Below are 23,202 nucleotides of genomic sequence, written 5' to 3'. Positions count from 1 at the left end.
CCCTCCCCCCGGCTCGGCGGGTGCCCAGAGCCCTTGAGAATCCCGGCTCCCTTCCCTCCCCCCGGCTGACCGGTGCCCAGAGCCCTCGGCAGTCCCTGCCTGGGGCGCTTTGTGCCCTCTTGTGCTGCAGCGAGCGGTGTCTGCGCTGGGGAGCCGTGTGAGTCTGTCTCAGCAAGAACAAGGAGCCGTCCTGTGGCGCCTTTGAGCCTGACACGGTTATTTGGTGCTGAGCGTTTGTGGGCGGGAGGGGTTTCTCTGCTCATCTCCCCCCTGCTAGCTGTGCTCTCTGAGGCGGCGCGCTCTGCAGGGCCTCGTCCGCGTGTCCCCAGGGCGGGCTGCTGAGGCGCTGCCCCTCTGCCCCAGGTGCTCCGTCAAGGCCGTTGAGGCAGCGCTCGGGGCCCGGCAGTGGAAGAAGGCCATTTACATCCTGGATTCCCAAGACCAAAGGACAGCAGCTAAGTTCTACCCCAGGATCGCCCAGCACTACGCAGCCCTGCAGGAGTACCAGGTGAGGCGCCAGGTCCCCCCGCTCCCAGCCCCACGTGGCCCGGCCCCCTCACAGCTCTCTCTCGCCCACAGATTGCAGAGGGGCTGTACTTGAAAGGGGAGCGGGCCAAGGACGCCATTGACATGTACACGCAGGCCGGGCTCTGGGAGCAGGCACACAAGGTGGGTGCTGGCGAGGGACAGGCGACCCAGGGCCGATTCGCTCCCTTCTCTCTTAACGGGCAGAGAAAAAGGGGAATCTTGTCCCAGTGGAGGCTGCTCGAGCGGCCGGGGGGATGCAGCGGCCTCCAGGTCAGGTCTTGGCTCAGCCCTTTGTGAGTTGCACGCGAAGGCGAGATCCCGAAATGGCTTTGTGACTTGTCACTCGTAGACCCGCTGGCGAGTGCCGGGTACGGCACCGTGTTTCCCGTGGCAGACGAAGGGTTAATGGGCGGCATGGCACAGAACGCTGCCGGGGAGCATTGTGACTTGCCCAGGCACTCGCTGGTGGGCCTAGACGGCTCCGTGACTCGGCCACTCACGAGGGCTCCGGCCTGGCTGCCACACAGTTACCGCTTGGGTACAGCCGCGTGCGCCTTTCCCCATAGCACGCGGGGAGGGGCTAGGAGTCCCGGCAAGGCTGTCCATCAGCCTGGGCCAAGACCCCTTCGCTAACCGTGCGCACCCCAGCAGCCGGGTCTCCCGGGCCCTGCTCCTCGCCTCCATCCCAGGAGGCCCTGGTGCCGTTCCCAGGGGTCATTGAAGGGGGCCAAACCAGGCCAGGTCACTGCTCTGTCCGCCTCTGGCCTGGAGAGCGGCCCTTCCCCGCAGGGCGCTTGTGAGCTGGGTAGCCAAGCACCCAGGGTATGCAGTGGGCCCCGGGCTCTGCTCCCAAGCCGTCCAAATGGAGACTGGCCGTGTCAGACTGCCAAGTGGGTGCCTAGGGCTTCAGAGCTGAACCCGCCACACACCCGGCGCGGGGGGGCTGGGATCTCCCCAACCCCCCTTCCGCCTGTGCCTCCCTGCAGCTGGCGACCCAGTGCATGAGGCAGGAAGAGGTGTCCGTGCTCTACACCAGCCAGGCTCAGGAGCTGGAAAAGCAGGGCAAATACAAAGAAGCAGAGAGGTGAGTGTCTGCTGGACGCCAGGGCTGGGGGCTAGGCCTCGCTTACAGCCCCGGGGGGTGTGGAGAAAGCGCAGCCTCTCCAGAGCCCGGTTCCCAGCACAACTGCCAAGGGGTCTTGCTGGGGAATGGGGAGAGGGCAGGAGGACAGAAGCTCTTTCTGGGACTGAGGGAGGGGACTAGACACACCGGGGCGGCCCATCCATACAGGCGAACTAGGCGGTCGCCCAGGGCGCCACGTTAAATGGGGCGCCGAACGGTGGCGCAATATCGTTGAGGGGTTTGGAGGTGGGGCGCCGATTGCATGCTTCACCGGGGCGCCAATTACCGGCAGCTAGTCTAGGGCCGCCCCTGAGAAACACCTGGAAGTCACATGTCACTGCATCCAGAATGGAGGGCCCTTGGGCCGTCTCACATATCTCTCTAGCCCTGGCCAACTGTGTCCTGGGCCTGGCCCGCTGGGTGGTACAGGCTGCGCCTGTGTCCTGGGTCTGGCCTAGCGGTGGTACATGCTGCGCCTGTGTCCTGGGCCTGGCCCACCGGTGGTACAGGCTGCGCCCGTGTCTAGGACTGGCCCACCGGTGGTACAGGGCTGCGCCCGTGTCTAGGACTGGCCCACCGGTGGTACAGGCTGCGCCCGTGTCTAGGCCTGGCCCACCGGTGGTACAGGCTGCGCCCGTGTCTAGGCCTGGCCCACCGGTGGTACAGGCTGCGCCCGTGTCCTGGGCCTGGCCCACCGGTGGTACAGGCTGCGCCCGTGTCTAGGCCTGGCCCACCGGTGGTAGAGGCTGCCCCCGTGTCTAGGCCTGGCCCACCGGTGGTACAGGCTGTGCCCGTGTCTAGGCCTGGCCCACCGGTGGTACAGGCTGCGCCCGTGTCTAGGACTGGCCCGCCGGTGGTACAGGCTGTGCCCGTGTCTAGGCCTGGCCCACCGGTGGTACAGGCTGCGCCCGTGTCTAGGCCTGGCCCACCGGTGGTACAGGCTGTGCCCGTGTCTAGGGCTGGCCCACCGGTGGTACAGGCTGTGCCCGTGTCTAGGCCTGGCCCACCGGTGGTACAGGCTGCGCCCGTGTCTAGGACTGGCCTACCCGTGGTACAGGCTGTGCCCGTGTCTAGGGCTGGCCCACCGGTGGTACAGGCTGCGCCTGTGTCTAGGGCTGGCCCACCGGTGGTGCAGGCTGCGCCTGTGTCTAGGGCTGGCCTACCCGTGGTACAGGCTGTGCCCGTGTCTAGGGCTGGCCCACCGGTGGTACAGGCTGTGCCCGTGTCTAGGACTGGCCCACCGGTGGTACAGGCTGTGCCCGTGTCTAGGACTGGCCCACCGGTGGTACAGGCTGCGCCTGTGTCTAGGGCTGACCCACCGGTGGTACAGGCTGCACGTGTGTCTAGGGCTGGCCCACCCGTGGTACAGGCTGCGCCCGTGTCTAGGCCTGGCCCAGGGATGGTCGCAGCGTTTCCATGCTTGTGTTCTCAGGCTCTATGTCACCGTGGAGGAGCCTGACCTGGCCATCACCATGTACAAGAAGTGTAAGATGTACGATGAGATGATTCGCCTGGTAGCAAAATACCACAGGGACCTGCTGAGTGACACACACCTGCACCTGGGCAAGGTAAAAGCTTTGTCAATGGGCGCAGCTCGGCCGCCCGGGGCAGGGCTCCTGGCTCGTTCTTACCACGACCTCCCGTTTCAGGAGCTGGAGACAGAGCGCCGCTGGCAGGAGGCTGAGTACCACTACCTGGAGGCCAAGGACTGGAAGGCCACCGTGAACATGTACAGAGTGAATGGCATGTGGGAGGAAGCGTACAGGGTAACTAGCTCTGGGGCAGTGAGCGCAGGCCATGGATCGGTGGGTCCCAGGACTCACGGCGCTGCTAGTCCCAGCATGCACTGCTCCGAGCCTGCGTACGCCCAGTGTGGGGTGAAGGAGGCGCGTGGGCCAGGGTGCAGCACTGCACGACGGGGTTCACGTCTCCGCCCTCTGGGCTGAGCGGCGCTGAGGAGGCCCCGCCCTCCCCCCACGAGGAGGCTCTACGTGGCGAGGGGACTCCGCAGCAGGCTGCGTTGCGGAGCCAAGGAGCCCCGGGAGGATTCGGCTGCTCCTTCAGCTCTGTTTGCTTTGGACAGGTAGCCAAGGCCCACGGGGGGGCCAATTCCTACAAGCATGTGGCCTATCTGTGGGCAAAGAGCCTGGGAGGGGAAGCGGCCGTGAAACTCCTCAACAAGTTTGGGCTCCTGGAAATGGCCATTGACCAAGCGGCAGACAGCGGGTGAGTGAGCTGGGCGAGGAGCAACGCCAGGCTGCGGAGCGCCCCTCGTGCCCAGCCGGCGGCTCCCTCTGCGTCCCACGGCGATCAAGTGCAGCGCTGCCCATGCCCGGGGGGCTGGCAAGGAGCTTTTCCTGGCCTGTCCGGCTGTGCAGAGCGTCCCCCTCCAAGGGGGGGATCATGGGCCAAGTCACCTGCAGCACCACAGGCTGACACCCGCTGGGGCCATCTCCTGTTGCAACCGCAGCACCTGCCCTCTCGCCATGGCCACCCCCTTGCTGAGTGCTCCCCATACGCTGCCGGGTTCTGCGGGCCAGTCCCTGCCCTGCCCTCCCCTTTCCTCCCGTGGGACACGGCGGGGCTCTGCTCCACGCGGGGACAGGGCCGGGCTCTGCTCCACGCGGGGACAGGGCCGGGCTCTGCTCCACGCGGGGACACGGCCGGGCTCTGCTCCACGCGGGGACAGGGCCGGGCTCTGCTCCACGCGGGGACAGGGCCGGGCTCTGCTCCACGCGGGGACACGGCCGGGCTCTGCTCCACGCGGGGACGTGGCCGGGCTCTGCTCCACGCGGGGACGTGGCCGGGCTCTGCTCCACGCGGGGACACGGCCGGGCTCTGCTCCACGCGGGGACACGGCCGGGCTCTGCTCCACGCGGGGACAGGGCCGGGCTCTGCTCCACGCGGGGACGTGGCCGGGCTCTGCTCCACGCGGGGACGTGGCCAGGCTCTGCTCCACACGGGGACGTGGCCGGGCTCTGCTCCACGCGGGGGGGCGCGCGGCCGGGCTCTGCTCCACGCGGGGAAATGGCCGGGCTCTGCTCCACGCGGGGACGTGGCCGGGCTCTGCTCCACGCGGGGACAGGGCCGGGCTCTGCTCCACGCGGGGACAGGGCCGGGCTCTGCTCCACGCGGGGACGTGGCCGGGCTCTGCTCCACGCGGGGACAGGGCCGGGCTCTGCTCCACGCGGGGACAGGGCCGGGCTCTGCTCCACGCGGGGACGTGGCCGGGCTCTGCTCCACGCGGGGACGTGGCCGGGCTCTGCTCCACGCGGGGACGTGGCCGGGCTCTGCTCCACGCGGGGGGGGCGCGCGGCCGGGCTCTGCTCCACGCGGGGACATGGCCGGGCTCTGCTCCACGCGGGGACGTGGCCGGGCTCTGCTCCACACGGGGACGTGGCCGGGCTCTGCTCCACGCGGGGACGTGGCCGGGCTCCGCTCCACGCGGGGACACGGCCGGGCTTTGCTCCACGCGGGGACGTGGCCGGGCTCCGCTCCACGCGGGGACACGGCGGGGCTCTGCTCCACGCGGGGACGTGGCCGGGCTCCGCTCCACGCGGGGACACGGCCGGGCTTTGCTCCACACGGGGGACAAGGCCGGGCTCCGCTCCACGCGGGGACACGGCCGGGCTCTGCTCCACGCGGGGACACGGCCGGGCTCTGCTCCACGCGGGGACACGGCCAGGACCTGTCCCTTTCCTCTGGTCACAGCGTCTTCGACTTTGCCTTTGAACTGGCCCGGCTGTCGCTGAAGCAGAAGACGCCCGAGATCCACCTCAAGTACGCCATGTTCCTGGAGGACGAGGTATGGCCGGGGCCCTGTGGCCGCTGGGGCTGCGCCAGGCCGCAGCCGGAGCCCCTGGGGCAGCTCGGGGGAAGCCCGGGCCCACAGCGGTGCCTAAGCAGCCCGCTCTCTGTCCTAGGGCAAGTTTGAAGAGGCGGAAGCGGAGTTCGTTAAAGCTGGGAAGCCCAAGGAAGCAGTGCTAATGTGAGTGCCCGCAGCAGGGGCAATCCCAGGGCCGTGCTCCCCTGCCTGGCCCCCGCCTCTCCCCCGCCCCCCATCCGCTGGCCCAGGCTTGCATGTGGCATTGGCTCCCCAGGTTTGTCCACAACCAGAACTGGGATGCTGCCCAGCGCGTGGCCGAGGCCCACGACCCGGACAGCGTGGCCGACGTGCTCGTGGGGCAGGCTCGCTTTGCCTTCGAGCAGAAAGAATTCCAGAAAGCCGAGGCCTTTCTCCTGCGGGCCCAGCGGCCAGAGCTGGCCGTGAAATATTACAAGGTGGGTGCAGCCGGTGGCCGTCGCCCGCCATAGCTCAGTGTCCGGTTCCCTCCCACGGAGCTCGTTGTCTGGGGAGAGACCCCTCCATGGGCTGAGACCCCCTTGTCCCCTCAAGAGCTCAGTGTCTGAGCCTGATACCCAGAACCCGGGCGTGGCTGTGGGGTACTGGGGAGGGTTGGACGGGGACTGCGGGTGCCCCCCCAGGTGTGGCTGCCGGGGGTGGGGGTAGGACGGGGGCTGCGGGTGCCCCCCCAGGTCTGGCTGCCGGGGGTGGGGGTAGGACGGGGGCTGCGGGTGCCCCCCCCAGGTGTGACTGCCGGGGGGTGGGGGTAGGACGGGGGCTGCGGGTGCCCCCCCCAGGTGTGGCTGCCGGTGGAGGGGGTAGGACGGGGGCTGCGGGTGCCCCCCCAGGTGTGACTGCCGGGGGTGGGGGTAGGACGGGGGCTGCGGGTGCCCCCCCAGGTGTGACTGCCGGGGGTGGGGGTTGGACGGGGGCTGCGGGTGCCCCCCCAGGTGTGGCTGCCGGGGGTGGGGGTAGGACGGGGGCTGCGGGTGCCCCCCCAGGTGTGGCTGCAGAGGGTGGGGGTTGGACGGGGGCTGCGGGTGCCCCCCCAGGTGTAGCTGCCGGGGGTGGGGGTAGGACGGGGGCTGCGGGTGCCCCCCCAGGTGTGGCTGCCGGGGGTGGGGGTTGGACGGGGGCTGCGGGTGCCCCCCCAGGTGTGACTGCCGGGGGTGGGGGTAGGACGGGGGCTGCGGGTGCCCCCCCAGGTGTGGCTGCCGGGGGTGGGGGTTGGACGGGGGCTGCGGGTGCCCCCCCAGGTGTGGCTGCCGGGAGTGGGGGTTGGACGGGGGCTGCGGGTGCCCCCCCAGGTGTGACTGCCGGGGGTGGGGGTAGGACGGGGGCTGCGGGTGCCCCCCCAGGTGTGGCTGCTGGGGGTGGGGGTTGGACGGGGGCTGCGGGTGCCCCCCCAGGTGTGACTGCCGGGGGTGGGGGTTGGACGGGGGCTGCGGGTGCCCCCCCAGGTGTGGCTGCCGGGAGTGGGGGTTGGACGGGGACTGCGGGTGCCCCCCCAGGTGTGGCTGCCGGGGGTGGGGGTAGGACGGGGGCTGCGGGTGCCCCCCCAGGTGTGGCTGCCGGGGGTGGGGGTAGGACGGGGACTGCGGGTGCCCCCCCAGGTGTGGCTGCCGGGGGTGGGGGTTGGATGGGAGCTGCGGGTGCCCCCCCAGGTGTGGCTGCCGGGGATGGGGGTAGGACGGGGGCTGCGGGTGCCCCCCCAGGTGTGGCTGCCGGGGGTGGGGGTTGGATGGGAGCTGCGGGTGCCCCCCCAGGTGTGGCTGCCGGGGATGGGGGTAGGACGGGGGCTGCGGGTGCCCCCCCAGGTGTGACTGCCGGTGGAGGGGGTTGGACGGGGGCTGCGGGTGCCCCCCCCAGGTGTGGCTGCCGGGGGTGGGGGTTGGACGGGGACTGCGGGTGCCCCCCCAGGTGTGACTGCCGGGGGTGGGGGTAGGACGGGGGCTGCGGGTGCCCCCCCAGGTGTGGCTGCCGGGGATGGGGGTTAGGACGGGGGCTGCGGGTGCCCCGCCAGATGTGGCTGCCGGGGGTGGGGGTAGGACGGGGGCTGCGGGTGCCCCCCCCAGGTGTGGCTGCCGGGGGTGGGGGTAGGACGGGGACTGCGGGTGCCCCCCCAGGTGTGGCTGCCGGGGATGGGGGTAGGACGGGGGCTGCGGGTGCCCCCCCAGGTGTGGCTGCCGGTGGAGGGGGTAGGACGGGGGCTGCGGGTGCCCCCCCAGGTGTGGCTGCCGGGGGTGGGGGTTGGACGGGGGCTGCGGGTGCCCCCCCAGGTGTGGCTGCCGGGGGTGGGGGTTGGACGGGGGCTGCGGGTGCCCCCCCAGGTGTGGCTGCCGGTGGAGGGGGTAGGACGGGGGCTGCGGGTGCCCCCCCAGGTGTGACTGCCGGGGGTGGGGGTAGGACGGGGGCTGCGGGTGCCCCCCCAGGTGTGGCTGCCGGGGGTGGGGGTTGGACGGGGGCTGCGGGTGCCCCCCCAGGTGTGGCTGCCGGGGATGGGGGTAGGACGGGGGCTGCGGGTGCCCCCCCAGGTGTGGCTGCCGGGGGTGGGGGGTTGGACGGGGGCTGCGGGTGCCCCCCCAGGTGTGGCTGCCGGGGATGGGGGTAGGACGGGGGGCTGCGGGTGCCCCCCCAGGTGTGGCTGCCGGTGGAGGGGGGTAGGACGGGGGCTGCGGGTGCCCCCCCAGGTGTGGCTGCCGGGGGTGGGGGTTGGACGGGGGCTGCGGGTGCCCCCCCAGGTGTGGGGCTGCCGGTGGAGGGGGTAGGACGGGGGCTGCGGGTGCCCCCCCAGGTGTGGCTGCCGGGGATGGGGGTAGGACGGGGGCTGCGGGTGCCCCCCCAGGTGTGGCTGCAGAGGGTGGGGGTAGGACGGGGGCTGCGGGTGCCCCCCCAGGTGTGACTGCCGGGGGTGGGGGTAGGACGGGGGCTGCGGGTGCCCCCCCAGGTGTGGCTGCAGAGGGTGGGGGTAGGACGGGGGCTGCGGGTGCCCCCCCAGGTGTGGCTGCCGGGGGTGGGGGGTAGGACGGGGGCTGCGGGTGCCCCCCCAGGTGTGACTGCCGGGGGTGGGGGTAGGACGGGGGCTGCGGGTGCCCCCCCCAGGTGTGGCTGCCGGTGGTGGGGGTTGGACGGGGGCTGCGGGTGCCCCCCCAGGTGTGGCTGCCAGGGGTGGGGGTTGGACGGGGGCTGCGGGTGCTCCCCCAGGTGTGGCTGCCGGGGATGGGGGGTAGGACGGGGGCTGCGGGTGCCCCCCCAGGTGTGGCTGCAGAGGGTGGGGGTAGGACGGGGGCTGCGAGTGCCCCCCCAGGTGTGGCTGCCGGTGGAGGGGGTAGGACGGGGGCTGCGGGTGCCCCCCCAGGTGTGGCTGCGGAGGGTGGGGGTTGGACGGGGGCTGCGGGTGCCCCCCCGGGTGTGGCTGCCGGGGGTGGGGGTAGGACGGGGGCTGCGGGTGCCCCCCAGGTGTGGCTGCCGGTGGAGGGGTAGGACGGGGGCTGCGGGTGCCCCCCCCAGGTGTGACTGCCGGGGATGGGGGTAGGACGGGGGCTGCGGGTGCCCCCCCAGGTGTGGCTGCCGGGGGTGGGGGTTGGACGGGGGCTGCGGGTGCCCCCCCAGGTGTGGCTGCCGGGGGTGGGGGGTTGGACGGGGACTGCGGGTGCCCCCCCAGGTGTGGCTGCCGGGGGGTGGGGGTAGGACGGGGGCTGCGGGTGCCCCCCCAGGTGTGGCTGCCGGGGGTGGGGGTAGGACGGGCGCTGCGGGTGCCCCCCCAGGTGTGGCTGCCGGGGGTGGGGGTAGGACGGGGGCTGCGGGTGCCCCCCCAGGTGTGACTGCCGGGGGTGGGGGTAGGACGGGCGCTGCGGGTGCCCCCCCAGGTGTGGCTGCAGAGGGTGGGGGTTGGACGGGGCTGCGGGTGCCCCCCCCAGGTGTGGCTGCCGGGGGTGGGGGTTGGACGGGGACTGCGGTGCCCCCCCAGGTGTGACTGCCGGGGGTGGGGGGTAGGACGGGGGCTGCGGGTGCCCCCCCAGGTGTGGCTGCCGGGGATGGGGGTAGGACGGGGGCTGCGGGTGCCCCCCCCAGGTGTGGCTGCCGGGGGTGGGGGTAGGACGGGGGCTGCGGGTCCCCCCCCAGGTGTGACTGCCGGGGGTGGGGGTAGGATGGGGGCTGCGGGTGCCCCCCCCAGGTATGACTGCCGGGGATGGGGGGTAGGACGGGGGCTGCGGGTGCCCCCCCAGGTGTAGCTGCCGGGGGTGAGGGTTGGATGGGAGCTGCGGGTGCCCCCCCAGGTGTGGCTGCCGGTGGAGGGGGTAGGACGGGGGCTGCGGGTGCCCCCCCAGGTGTGGCTGCTGGGGGTGGGGGTAGGACGGGGGCTGCGGGTGCCCCCCCAGGTGTGACTGCCGGGGGTGGGGGGTAGGACGGGGGCTGCGGGTGCCCCCCCAGGTGTAGCTGCCGGGGGTGAGGGTTGGATGGGAGCTGCTGGGTGCCCCCCCAGGTGTGGCTGCCGGTGGAGGGGGGTAGGACGGGGGGCTGCGGGTGCCCCCCCAGGTGTGGCTGCTGGGGGTGGGGGTAGGACGGGGCTGCGGGTGCCCCCCAGGTGTGGCTGCCGGGGGGTGGGGGTAGGACGGGGGCTGCGGGTGCCCCCCCGGGTGTGGCTGCCGGTGAAGAGGGTAGGACGGGGGCTGCGGGTGCCCCCCCAGGTGTGGGCTGCAGAGGGTGGGGGGTAGGACGGGGGCTGCGGTGCCCCCCCAGGTGTGGCTGCCGGGGATGGGGTAGGACGGGGGGCTGGCGGTGCCCCCCCCAGGTGTGGCTGCCGGTGGAGGGGGTTGGACGGGGGCTGCGGGTGCCCCCCCAGGTGTGGCTGCCGGGGATGGGGGTAGGACGGGGGCTGCGGGTGCCCCCCCAGGTGTTGCTGCCGGGGATGGGGGTAGGACGGGGGCTGCGGGTGCCCCCCCAGGTGTGACTGCCGGGGATGGGGGTAGGACGGGGGCTGCGGGGTGCCCCCCCAGGTGTGGCTGCCGGGGATGGGGGTAGGACGGGGGCTGCGGGTGCCCCCCCAGGTGTGACTGCCGGGGGTGGGGGGTAGGACGGGGGCTGCGGGTGCCCCCCCAGGTGTGGCTGCCGGTGGAAGGGGGTAGGACGGGGGCTGCGGGTGCCCCCCCCAAGGTGTGGCTGCCGGGGGTGGGGGTTGGACGGGGGCTGCGGGTGCCCCCCCAGGTGTGGCTGCCGGTGGAGGGGGTTGGACGGGGGCTGCGGGTGCCCCCCGAGGTGTGGCTGCGGGGGTGGGGGTAGGACGGGGGCTGCGGGTGCCCCCCCAGGTGTGGCTGCAGAGGGTGGGGGTTGGACGGGGGCTGCGGGGTACCCCCCAGGTCTGGCTGCCGGGGGTGGGGGTAGGACGGGGGCTGCGGGTGCCCCCCCAGGTGTGGCTGCAGAGGGTGGGGGTTGGACGGGGGCTGCGGGTACCCCCCCAGGTCTGGCTGCCGGTGGAGGGGGGTAGGACGGGGGCTGCGGGTGCCCCCCCAGGTGTGACTGCCGGGGGTCGGGGGGTTGGACGGGGGGCTGCGGGTGCCCCCCCAGGTGTGGCTGCCGGGGGTGGGGGTAGGATGGGGGCTGCGGGTGCCCCCCCAGGTGTAGCTGCCGAGGGGGGTGGGGGTTGGACGGGGGCTGCGGGTGCCCCCCCAGGTGTGGCTGCAGAGGGGTGGGGGTTGGACGGGGGGCTGCGGGTGCCCCCCCCAGGTGTGGCTGCCGTGGGTGGGGGTAGGACGGGGGCTGCGGGTGCCCCCCCAGGTGTGGCTGCCGGTGGAGGGGGTTGGACGGGGGCTGCGGGTGCCCCCCCCAGGTGTTGGCTGCCGGGGGGTGGGGGTAGGACGGGGGCTGCGGGGTGCCCCCCCAGGGTGGCTGCCGGTGGTGGGGGTAGGACGGGGGGCTGCGGGTGCCCCCCCAGGTGTGGCTGCCGGTGGAGGGGGTAGGACGGGGGGCTGCGGGTGCCCCCCCAGGTGTGGCTGCCGGGGGTGGGGGTAGGACGGGGGCTGCGGGTGCCCCCCCAGGTGTGGCTGCAGAGGGTGGGGGTAGGACGGGGGCTGCGGGTGCCCCCCCAGGTGTGGCTGCCGGGGGTGGGGGTAGGACGGGGGCTGCGGGTGCCCCCCCAGGTGTGGCTGCCGGGTGGGTGGGGGTAGGACGGGGGCTGCGGGTGCCCCCCCAGGTGTGGCTGCCGGGGGTGGGGGTAGGACGGGGGCTGCGGGTGCCCCACCAGGTGTGGCTGCAGGGTATGGGGGTAGGACGGGGGCTGCGGGTGCCCCCCCAGGTGTGCGCTGCCTGGGGTGGGGGTAGGACGGGGGCTGCGGGTGCCCCCGCAGGTGTGACTGCCGGGGGTGGGGGTAGGACGGGGGCTGCGGGTGCCCCCCCAGGTGTGGCTGCCGGGGTGGGGGTTGGACGGGGGCTGCGGGTGCCCCCGCAGGTGTGGCTTGCCGGGGGTGGGGGTAGGACGGGGGCTGCGGGTGCCCCCCCAGGTGTGGCTGCAGAGGGTGGGGGTAGGGACGGGGGCTGCGGGTGCCCCCCCAGGTGTGGCTGCCGGGTGGAGGGGGTTGGACGGGGGCTGCGGGTGCCCCCCCAGGTGTGGCTGCCGGTGGAGGGGGTTGGACGGGGGCTGCGGGTGCCCCCCCCAGGTGTGACTGCCGGGGGTGGGGGTTGACTGGGGGCTGCGGGTGCCCCCCCAGGTGTGGGCTAGCCGGTGGAGGGGGTTGGACGGGGGCTGCGGGTGCCCCCCCAGGTGTGGCTGCCGGTTGGAGGGGGTTGGACGGGGGCTGCGGGTGCCCCCCCAGGTGTGGCTGCCGGGGATGGGGGTTGGACGGGGGCTGCGGGTGCCCCCCCAGGTGTGGCTGCCGGGGATGGGGGGTTGGACGGGGGCTGCGGGTGCCCCCCCCAGGTGTGGCTGCCGGGGGTGGGGGTAGGACGGGGGCTGCGGGTGCCCCCCCAGGTGTGGCTGCCGGTGGAGGGGGTTGGACGGGGGCTGCGGGTGCCCCCCCAGGTGTGGCTGCCGGTGGAGGGGGTAGGACGGGGGCTGCGGGTGCCCCCCCAGGTGTGGCTGGCCGGGGGTGGGGGTTGGACGGGGGCTGCGGGTGCCCCCCCAGGTGTGGCTGCAGAGGGTGGGGGTTGGACGGGGGCTGCGGGTGCCCCCCGAGGTGTGGCTGCCGGGGATGGGGGGGTAGGACGGGGGCTGCGGGGTGCCCCCCAGGTGTGGCTGCCGGGGATGGGGGTAGGACGGGGGCTGCGGGTGCCCCCCCAGGTGTGGCTGCCGGGGGTGGGGGGTAGGACGGGGGGCTGCGGGTGCCCCCCCAGGTGTGGCTGCCGGTGGAGGGGGTGGGACGGGGGCTGCGGGTGCCCCCCCCAGGTGTGGCTGCCGGGGGAGGGGGTTGGACGGGGGGCTGCGGGTGCCCCCCCAGGTGTGTGCTGTGGGGGATGGATCGGGAGCTCTTGGGGGTGCCTGGATCGGCCCGCCAGAGCCTGGAAGTCCAGGGGGCGGCGCCAAGCCCTGCCTGCTGTGTTCTGTGTGCGGTGCAGGAGGCTGGCATGTGGAGCGACGCCCTGCGGACCTGCAAGGAGTACGTCCCCGGCCGCCTGGAGGCCCTGCAGGAGGAGTTCGACAGGGAGGCTGCCAAGAAAGGGACCAGGTGGGCCCAGACTGTTCAGCTGAGCTGTTGCAGGGACATCCAGAGCCACTTGGCCGAGTCCCCTGCCCCCTTTCCCTGGGCTGGGGGCAGGCGACCCACCAGATGGGCCCGTTGCAGGGAAGCGTCTGTCTCCCAGCCGGGCCGGCTCAGCACTGACTCGCGCTGCCTTGGGCCTGCAGGGGCGTGGAGGGCGTGCTGGAGCAAGGCCCGGCACTGGGAGCAGGCTGGGGAATACGCCAGGGCTGTGGACTGCTTACCTGAAGGTCCAGGATCCCAGTAACAGCCTGCTGGTGGAGAAGAGCTGGCTGAAGGTAAGGCCTGGCCCCCCCTTCTGCTCCCCAGGGGCTCCCCCACCGCAGAGAGGCGCTGCCCAAGCCCCAAGTGTCTCTAGGGCCTCAGGGTGACCGAGCCCGGAGAGATGAGCTGCAGGCACCACCCTCTGGGGCCAGGCCTGGGTTGGGCTCTGACAGGCCCCCCAGTCCAAGGCCGGGGGCCCAGCTCTCTCCCTGGCAGGGCCTGGACCCCAGCCTTGGGCCTGGACGTGTCCCTCCCCCCAGTCTTGGGACTGGCTCCTGCCCCCCATCTCAGAGGGGCCCTTCTTCCCATATCAGAGCTCCCAGACAGCCCCCCCCCCACTTCCACCACTGCTGCCTTTTCTCCTGCAGGCTGCTGAGCTGGCCATTAAGTTCTTGGGCCCCGCCCCGGAGTGGTGGAGGTGGCCAGAGTGGTGGGACCCCAGCTGGTGGCCATGAAGAAGCAGAGTGCGGTAGTGGGACGGCTGCTGGGTGAAGGGGCCCTCCGAAAGGTTACTTGAGCTGGCCTGGAGTTGCACGTAGGGAGCGTGCCCAGGGCACCGGAGACAGAGGGTGTCGCTCAGCGGCCCTGCTGGGCTTCCATGCCGCCTGCGCTGCCCCCTCAGTCCCTCACCCGCGTGTTCAGAGGCTGGAGCAGGCAGGTTGGCTGCTGCCACTCTCCCTTTGCTGTGCAGTTGGCTCCTTTCTTCTCTGAGTGGTTGCTCATGTCCATTCGAAGTAGGTGAGCGCACCGCGTCTTCCGGAGCGTTTTCCCTAGCGGTACCCGTAGCGCCGGCAGGGCGCCCCCTGGAGTGGTGCCGCCATGGCAGGGCATAAGTACCCCTGCCGGCGCTGCCCGACCTCAGTTCCTTCTTGCCGCCCGTGACGGTCGTTGAGCATCTCTGTCTCTCTTAGTTAGATAGTTCGGTTTTTTGTTTTCTCTCCCCTCTCGGGGGTGAGGAATGCCAGGGCCTCAAGGCTTTAAGGCGTGCGCTGCCTGCGGGAAATTCATGCCAGAGGCGACCCTCACGACAGTTGTCTGAAGTGTCTGGGTGAGGGCCATCTCGCAGTTTGCCTGTAAGAGCTGCAAGTCTTTTAAGCCGTGCACGGGAAGGGAGAGAGTTTCCTGCCTAAATCTTCCCTCATGGAGACGGTGCTACAGCCGGTGCCACCGGATCATCCTACGGTGCGCAGCGCGCCGGCATCTACACACGATATTCCTCGTCGGCACCGGGTGTCCGCGTCGAGATCCCGGCACCGGTCTCATTCCCCGGCGTCCAAGAGGGTGAAGAAGTCCGTGGAAGATCCCCCTCGAAAAAGACCACGTTGGTCGGGGTACCGCGGGGACGGTTCACCGGTGCGCACATCGGCTGCGGCGAGCCACAGTCGGCACGGAGATCTCGATAGCCCGGGGAACCTGCCCCCCGCACCGCCCGTCCACGCCGGAACACGTTTGAGGCAGCACAGGGACCTTATTAGCCTCACCACCCTCCCCTCCGTCGTCAGTTGAGCCGGAAGGGTCGAGGTCGCCCTCGCCAGAGGCCGAGTTGGCTATGGCTTCGTCTCCGCATGACCATGGTCAGCATGCTCGGGCACTCTGTGCGTCGGGACCGGCCCATGTTGGGTCCAGTACCGATTGCTTCGGCAGTGTCGCAACTTTCAGGCGCCGGATCGCCAATCTCGCTCAACTTCGGGCCATGCCCGACCCTTGGTGGCGCTGAGTTCCCTCCCACCTCCTCGTTTGGTGGCACCGGTACCGTATTCTTACAGCCATGTGGTGTCCACGGCAGCACTGCTGTCTTCCCAGGCACCTAGCCCCCTGGGACCGGCGTCCGTCTCCGCACTGTCGCAAGCACCGGCACCGACCACGTGGACCTTGCCGGTGCCTCAGTCGACAGATGCAACACCGGGCCACGCAGGCACCGAGCTTGAGTTGTGCAGCGGCTTCCCCGGCGCCGTGTCCGGTACCAGGCCTGCCCCTCAGCGTCGCCAGCTGCGCTATAGGCAACGGGAGGGCACAGCCCCAGGTCCCCCGTGGGGATTACTGGAGGCGCCGCTCCTGGGCCGCCGGTGGAGGTTCCGGGGGCGGTTGTGCACCCTCAGGGCGCTAGGAGTCGCCGTCGTCGCCCCAGGGCAGGACAGCCAGCGGGGAGGCCCCCACGGCCCTTCCCATCAGGCCAAGCCTCAATTTTTGACGCGCTGTTAGAGGGTTGCGCACCAGTCTCCTACCCTGGCCCCCGTTTGGGGCCAGGCTATCCCACTTTGACCCGTGCTTGGGCACTAATCACAACAGACGCCTGGGTATTAACAATAGTAAATGGAGGGCTATACCACCCCTTTCTTGGGCCGGCCGCACTTCCAACCCCCTTCCCCATCCCACTTCAGGGACACCCCTCTCGAACACGTGCTCCTCGCAAAGGGTAGCAATAGAGGAGGTTCCCCCACACCTGTGGGACGCGGATTCTATTCCGATAGGTTGTTGTCCCCAAACCAAAAGGAGGAGTCCGTCCCATCTTGGACCTCAGAGATCTGAACAAGGCGGTCATAAAACACAAATTCAGAATGGGTCATTCCAGTGCTAGTTAGGAGACTGGTACGCAACTCTCGATCTCAAGGACGCGTACTTCCACGTGGCGATCAGCACTAGCCACAGGAGGTTTCTCAGGTTTCCTGTTGGCCAGCACCATTTTCAGTTTCCGGTGCTCCCTTTTGGCCTGTCAGTGGCACCCAGAGTGTTCACCAAGTGCATGGCAGTCGTTGCGGCATTTCTCCGCAAACAAGGGGGTGCACGTCTTCCCGTACCTCGCCGATTGGCTAATCTGAGACCGCTCCTACGAGCAGGTGAAGGCTCATGTGTCACTCACAAAGGCCCTCTTCCTAAAGCTCGGGCTCATGCTGAACGAGGAAAGTCGTCCCTGACCCCCTCTCAGAATCTCGAATTCGTGGGTGCCCTCCTTCATGCAAGGGTAGCAAAAGCTTTCCTCCTCAGGAGCAGGTCCCTCTCCATAGTGGAGCTGATTTCTGGGTTAACCCGGTCCCCTGTCACGACCCCTCGGGTCTGCTCGAGGCTCCTGGGTCACATGGCTGCGTGCACATACACGGTACGCCATGCCAGAATGAGGATGAGACCTCTGCAGGCTTGGTTGGCGAAGGCCTTCAGTCAGTCCCGGGGTCTTTGGGACTCGATCCTGACAGTGCCCCCAGAGGTCCTAACCTCCCTGCAGTGGTGGACCCAGGAAGCTGTGGTGTGCAGTGGGGTTCCTTTCAACGCCCCTCCCCCCTCCCTTACACTGGTCACAGATGCCTCCGACCTGGGTTGGGGAGCACACCTGGGGCAACACAGGTCTCAGGTCCTCTGCAGAACGGACCCTCCACATAAACGTCCGGAACTGCGAGTGGTGAGAAGGAGCCTGCGAAGCTTTTCTGCGAAGGCTTTCTCACCGCTCGATCCTGGTTCTTTTTAGACAATACAGCGGCTGTTTTCTACCTCAACAAGCAGGGGGGAGCTCGGTCACCTCCCCTCTGCCGAGAGGCTCTGCTCCTTTGGCACCTGTGTTTGAAACACAACATTACGCCGCAGGTGCAGTACCTCCGGGGTGCCAAGAATCTGCTAGCAGACACTCTGAGCAGATCCTTCGGAGCCCACGAGTGGTCGCTCAAGGACTCTGTCCTGCCTCAGGTTTTCCGCAGGTGTGGGTTATCCCCTCCTAGACCTGTTTGCCTCGGCACACAATACGAAGTGTCGGAACTACTGATCCCTGCTGGCCCTGGGGAAATACTCCTCGGGGGATGCCCTAAGGGCCATGTGGCCAGAGGGCATTCTTTATGCCTTTCCCCCATTCCCTCTAATTTCCAGGGTGTTGACCAGGGCAAGGGCCTTTCGGTCCACAATCATCCTTATAGCCCTCAGGTGGCCCAGACAGTTCTGGTTTCCCATCATGGTGGACATGCTCACCGAGGACCCTATAGCACTCCCTCCAGTCCGGGACCTTCTAACTCAACCCTGAGACGGGGGGGGGACCATGGTTCACCCAAATCTCAGGTCTCTCCACTTAACGGCCTGGTTTATCCATGGCTGAACCACCGGAAAGTGGAATGTTCCCAAGAGGTTCAGATGGTACTCCTCAGTAGTAGGAAGCCCTCTACCAGACGGTCGTACACTGCCAAGTTGCGGCACTTCTCGTCTTGGGCATCCCGAAGAGGAGTGCACCCGTCCTCTGCCCCGGTCCCGACTATTTTTGGACTATCTTTTTGATCTTTGGTCTAGTGGTCTCTCTCTTTCTTCTATTAAAGTCCATGTGGCATCTCTCTCCGCCTTCCATGTGGTGCGGCAGGAGTTTCTTTCTTCTCTGACCCAGTGGTTAAAAGATTCCTGACCGGTTTGGAAAAACTCTACCCCTCAGTGAGGGCCCCGCTTCCTGCCTGGGACCTCAATGCAGGCTTATGTCGTCCCCTTTTGAGCCGTTGGCTACGTGTTCCTGAAGCACCTCTCGTGGAAGGTTGCTTTCATCGTGGCCATCCCGTCGGCTCGCAGGGTCTCCGAACTGAGGGCGTTGACTATAGAATCATAGAATAATAGGACTGGAAGGACCTCGAGAGGGTCATCGAGTCCAGCCCCCCGCCCTCAAGGCAGGATCAAGCTCCGTCTACACCATCCCTGACAGATGTCTATCTAACCTGTTCTTAAATATCTCCAGAGAGGGAGATTCCACCACCTCCCTTGGCAATTTATTCCAATATTTGACCACCCTGACAGTTAGGAATTTTTTCCTAATGTCCAATCTAAACCTCCCCTGCTGCACTTTAAGCCCTATTACTCCTTGTCCTGTCCTCAGAAACCAAGAGGAACAAATTTTCTCCTTCCTCCTTGTGACACCCTTTTAGATATTTGAAAACCGCTATCATGTCCCCCCTTAATCTTCTTTTTTCCAAACTAAACAAGCCCAGTTCATGAAGCCTGGCTTCATAGGTCCTGTTCTCTAAACCTTTAATCATTCTTGTCGCTCTTCTCTGTACCCTTTCCAATTTCTCCACATCTTTCTTGAAATGTGGCGCCCAGAACTGGACACAGTACTCCAGCTGAGGCCTAACTAGTGCAGAGTAGAGCGGCAGAATGACTTCATGAGTTTTGCTTACACACCACCTGTTGATACAACCTAGAATAATATTTGCTTTTTTTGCAACAGCATCACACTGCATCACACTGTTGGCTCATAACTGTTGGCTCATAACAGTTGGCTATAGATCTGCCCTACCTTGTATTTTCAAATAGTAATGTGAGGCTCTGCCCTCACCCAGCTTTGCTCCCTAAGGTGGTGTCACCGTTCCATTTGTCTCAGGAAATTTATCTCCCGGTCTTCTTCCCGAAGCCCCACGCCTCCTCCAAGGAGCGGGTGCTCCATTCCCTGGACGCTAAGTGGGCACTGGCGTTCTACATTGATAGGACCAAACCCTTTCGCAAATCCAGCAGTTGTTCATTGCTTTTGGGGACAGGGTGAAAGGGTTACCTATTTCGACACAGAGCTTGTCAAACTGGGTCGCAGAATGTATCAGGGAATGTTATGTACTGGCTGGTAAGACTCCACCTGGGGTTACAGCACACTCTACCAGGGCGCAGGCGTCCTCGGTAGCATTCGGGGCTCAGATACCTATTACAGAGATTTGCAGGGAGGCCACATGGTCGTCGCTCCATACATTTATGGCGCACTATGCGCTAGCACAAGAGGCCAGGGAGGACGCAGGGGTGGGCTCTGCAGCCCTCAATACTGTAGTGTAACTATGTTGGGTTATCACTGTTCTTGGCACTTGCCTCTCTGTGTTTACTTGTTTGAATAAAGTTGTTGGGTTTGTTCACCGTTCCCATGACTCTTGTGGTCTGACTGCTCCGACCCCTCCTTCGTACGTGGGGTTGGCTTGGAAGTCACCTACTTCGAATGGACATGAGCAACCACTCGAAGAAGAAAAGAACGGTTACTTACCTGTAACTTTTGGTTTTTCGAGATGTGTTGCTCATGTCCTTTCGACTCCCACCCCTACCTCCCCTTCATCGGAGCATCCGGCAAGAAGGAACTGAGGGTGGGGCAGCGCCGGCAGGGGTACTTATGCCCCCGCCATGGCGGCACCACTCCAGGGGGCGCCCTGCCGGCACTACGGGTACCGCTAGGGAAAACGCTCCGGAAGACGCGGTGCACATGGTGCACACACCTAATTCGCATGGACATGAGCAACACATCTCGAAGAACAACAGTTCCAGGTAAGTAACCGTTCTTTTACCTACCTTTTTCTCTAAACTGCACATCTTGCTCAGAGAAGCATCACGTCACACGTTAGCTGTCCAGCGGGCACCGCTCTGGACCGGACAAAGCCTTTCTGTACTACCAATGGGCATTGTCTCCATTGCCGACCACTCAAGGGGAGTGGCAGTCTCCTCTCAGCGCATCCGTTCTTGCTATGACCTCAACTCCCAGCACCTCCCACAAGGAGTACAGCCCACTCCACTCGTGATGGCCACCTCAACAGCCTTTCTTAATAATTCCCCTCATGGACATTTGTCTAGAAGCAGCTTGGCCCTCCCGGCATACATCTTACAACATGGACCAGTGGGCCTAGCTGTCCTCCCTACATCTCAGACTGGACTCCAAAGCCTAATGCTGCCTGCAGCGGCCACTGCTTTACCTTCACTGGGGTGGAGCCCCCACAGGGACACCACTCGGAGACTGAGTTACCTTGTGCAGTACGGGCAGTTCTGTGAGATGCAAGTCCCAGCGGGCGCTCCGCTATCCACCCTCCTCCCCTCTGCTTTGGAGTCTGCATCTACAATTCTTCAGTAGAGAGGAATTGAGGGCACCCCATGCATGCAGCTAAAGGACGCAGTGGCAAGAGGCATGCGCGGCACAGTCAGGCCCTGCTGGAGGACACACCAACACCTAGAGTGAAGCACCCACAAGGACACACATCTCAAAGAACCACCCTTACTGTACAAGATGAGTAACTTGTTCTTCTCCGGATCTGGCAGGGCTTCTCCTAATGCACCCCAATATGCCCTTAGCCTTCTTGGCTACAAGGGCGCCCTGGTGACTCATCTCCAACTTCTCATCCACTGGAACCCCAGGTCCTTGACTGCTGCTTAGCCAGTCGGTCCCAGCCTGTAGCAATGCTTGGGATTCTTCTGTCCCAAGGGCAGGACTCTGCTTGTGAAACCTCATCAGATTTCTTGTGGCCCAATCCTCCAATCTGTCTAGGTCCCTCTGGACCATCCCTGCCCTCCAGCGTATCTACCTCTCCCCCCAGCTTAGTGTCATCTGCAAACTTGCTGAGGTGCAATCCATCCCCTCAGCCAGGTCATTAATAAAGATATTGAACAAAACCGGCCCTGGAACCGACCCTTGGGACACGCTACTTAATACCAACTGTCTAGCCAGCTTTCTGCCCACCTTCCAGTCCATTTATCCAATCCACACTCCCTTAACTGGCTGGCAGGAATATTGTGCTAAAGTCAAGGTAGATCACATCCACTGCCTTCCCCGTGTCCACACAGCCAGGTAGCTCGGGTCAGGCAGCCTGCGAGCACCTCCCTGGGAAACAAGCCTGGGCTCCTCAGGCTGGCAGCAAGAGGGCAGATGGGATCCCAGGGCGGGCAGCTGAAGCGAGCTGAATTCAGGCTGGCCCTAAGGTGGACGTAGGGGACATGGAGAGTCAGGAGCCATGGGACACCTGCCAGGGCTGTGCATCCTGACTTCCTGCCCCGCCTCCAGCTAAAGGGGCCGGGAGCAGAAGTGCTGGTTGCAGCCCATCTCCCACCTGCCAGTTCGGGGCGCTCCTTTGCTTTTCAGGCATGCTCGCAGCACAGAGCTGGGCGGGCGCAGGACGCCTGTGGTGGCTACGGACTGCTGACGCATGGAAACAACTTTACACAGCAGCTAGGTCTGGACGCCCTGGAGGCTAGAGCTGTGCCCAGCAGCGGGGGAGAGAGCTGGAGGCTGTGAGGTCTCTGTGCTCGCTGGGGCCGGAAGGGGAGGCTGTGAAATGCTGGGTGGTCAGCCAGCAGGGTGTGCTTAGGAAAGGCCTCTCGCCAGAGGGCCAGGAGAGAAGGGTCTATCCTGAGTCAGGAGCTGACGAGAAGCAGGAGCCAAAGGGCAGCAAGAACCAGGCCATGTTCAGAATGCAGAGAGGTAAGTGGAGGCATCTCCACAGAAGTGACTCATGGCAGCACGTGGGAGCGCACTGCTCTCCACAGCCCTGGCACAACGGCATTGCCAAATAGACTCCCAGACCCCCCTGAACTTCAGCTCCCGGCAGGGGGTCCAGAGAGGCTGTTCTCAGCGGGGCAGGTGGCAGAACAAGGAGCAATGGGCTCAAGTTACAGTGCGGAGGTCTAGGTTGGAGATTAGGAAAGACGATTTCCCTAGGAGGGTGGGGAAGCGCTGGGCTGGGTTCCCTGGGGAGCTGGTGGAGTCTCCATCCCTAGAGGGTTTTAAGTCCCAGCTTGACCAAGCCCTGGCTGGGTTGATTGAGTTGGGATTGGTCCTGCCTTGGGCAGGGGGCTGGACTCAACTCCTGAGGCTCTGCCAGCCCTGGGTTCTTATGATTCTGTGATCCCTAGAACTGGAAAGAACCTCGAGAGGTCAAGTCAGTCCCCTGCCCTCACGGCAGGACCAAGCACCGTCTAACCCGACAGGTCTGTCCAACCTGCTCTGAAATATCCCCAGGGATGGGGATTCCACAACCTCCCCAGGCAACTTATCCCAGTGTTTCACCGCCCTGACAGGTAGGAATTTTCCTAACGTCCAACCTGAACCTCCCTTGCTGCGATTTAAGCCCATTGCTGCTTGTCCTGTCCTCAGGGGCCATGGGGAACAATTTTCTCCCCTCCTCCTTGTGACACCCTTTTAGATACTTGAAACCGCTCTCTTGTCCCCTCTCAAGTCTTCTCCTTTCCAGACTAAACAAGCCCAGTTCCTTCAGCCTTCCTCATGGCTCATGTTCTCGCGACCTTTCATCGTTTGTGTTGCTCATCTCTGGCCCCTCTCCAATTTCTCCACATCTGTCCTGAAATGTGGCGCCCAGAGCTGGATGCAAGACTCCAGCTGAGGCCTGACCAGCGCAGAGTAGAGCGGGAGAACGACTCCTCGTGTCTGGCTCTCAGCGCTCCTCTTCATGCAGCCCAGAGTCAGGCTTTGGTTTTGGGTTTTTTGCAGCAGTGTCACACTGTTGACTCACATTTAGCTTGTGGTCCACTCTGACCCCCCCAGGTCCCTTGCTGCAGTCCTCCTTCCTAGGCAGTCGCTTCCCATGTTATGTGTGTAATGGATTGTTTCTCCCTAAGGGGAGCACTTTGCTTTTGTCCTTATTGAATTTCATCCTGTTTACTCAGCCCATTTCTCCACTTTGTCCAGATCATTTTGAATTCTGACCCTCTCCTCCAAAGCACTTGCAACCCCTCCCAGCTTGGGATCATCTGCAAACCTAATAATCGTCCTCTCTCTGCCATCATCTAAATCACTGATGCAGATATTGAACAGAGCCCTGCAGAACCCCACTCGTTATACCTTTCCAGCAGGGTTGTGAACCGTTAATAACGACTCTCTGAAGAATTGGGCCGTGCCCATGAGAGCTCACAATTCCATCGACATGTTTTTGTTGGTCTTTAAAGTGCTGCCGGACCATTTGTTGTTTTTAAGTTTATCTCTGAGTACGGTTATCCAGCCAGTTCTGCACCCACCTTCCAGTCACCTCATCTAAGTTGTATTTGCA

At 66.4% G+C, this 23,202-nt stretch overlaps 1 protein-coding gene across 1 annotated transcript in view; it reads left to right on the top strand.

The window, feature by feature from the left end:
* Positions 1 to 14,230, top strand: part of LOC102459190 (intraflagellar transport protein 172 homolog) — a 112,651-nt gene extending 98,421 nt beyond the window's left edge. Inside the window, 15 exon segments of the mRNA XM_075915731.1 lie at positions 364 to 508; positions 580 to 669; positions 1,515 to 1,612; positions 3,084 to 3,219; positions 3,301 to 3,417; positions 3,735 to 3,877; positions 5,363 to 5,456; positions 5,575 to 5,639; positions 5,752 to 5,932; positions 13,047 to 13,156; positions 13,336 to 13,360; positions 13,362 to 13,409; positions 13,411 to 13,467; positions 13,822 to 13,863; positions 13,866 to 14,230. Coding sequence (XP_075771846.1) covers positions 364 to 508; positions 580 to 669; positions 1,515 to 1,612; positions 3,084 to 3,219; positions 3,301 to 3,417; positions 3,735 to 3,877; positions 5,363 to 5,456; positions 5,575 to 5,639; positions 5,752 to 5,932; positions 13,047 to 13,156; positions 13,336 to 13,360; positions 13,362 to 13,409; positions 13,411 to 13,467; positions 13,822 to 13,863; positions 13,866 to 13,970 — 1,456 coding nt within the window. The 3' untranslated portion in view covers positions 13,971 to 14,230.
* Positions 14,231 to 23,202: the final 8,972 nt, after the last annotated feature.

Source organism: Pelodiscus sinensis, unplaced genomic scaffold (genome assembly GCF_049634645.1).
Source record: "Pelodiscus sinensis isolate JC-2024 unplaced genomic scaffold, ASM4963464v1 ctg89, whole genome shotgun sequence".
NCBI lineage: Eukaryota > Metazoa > Chordata > Testudines > Trionychidae > Pelodiscus > Pelodiscus sinensis.
This window is presented reverse-complemented; position numbering and strand designations above follow the sequence as displayed.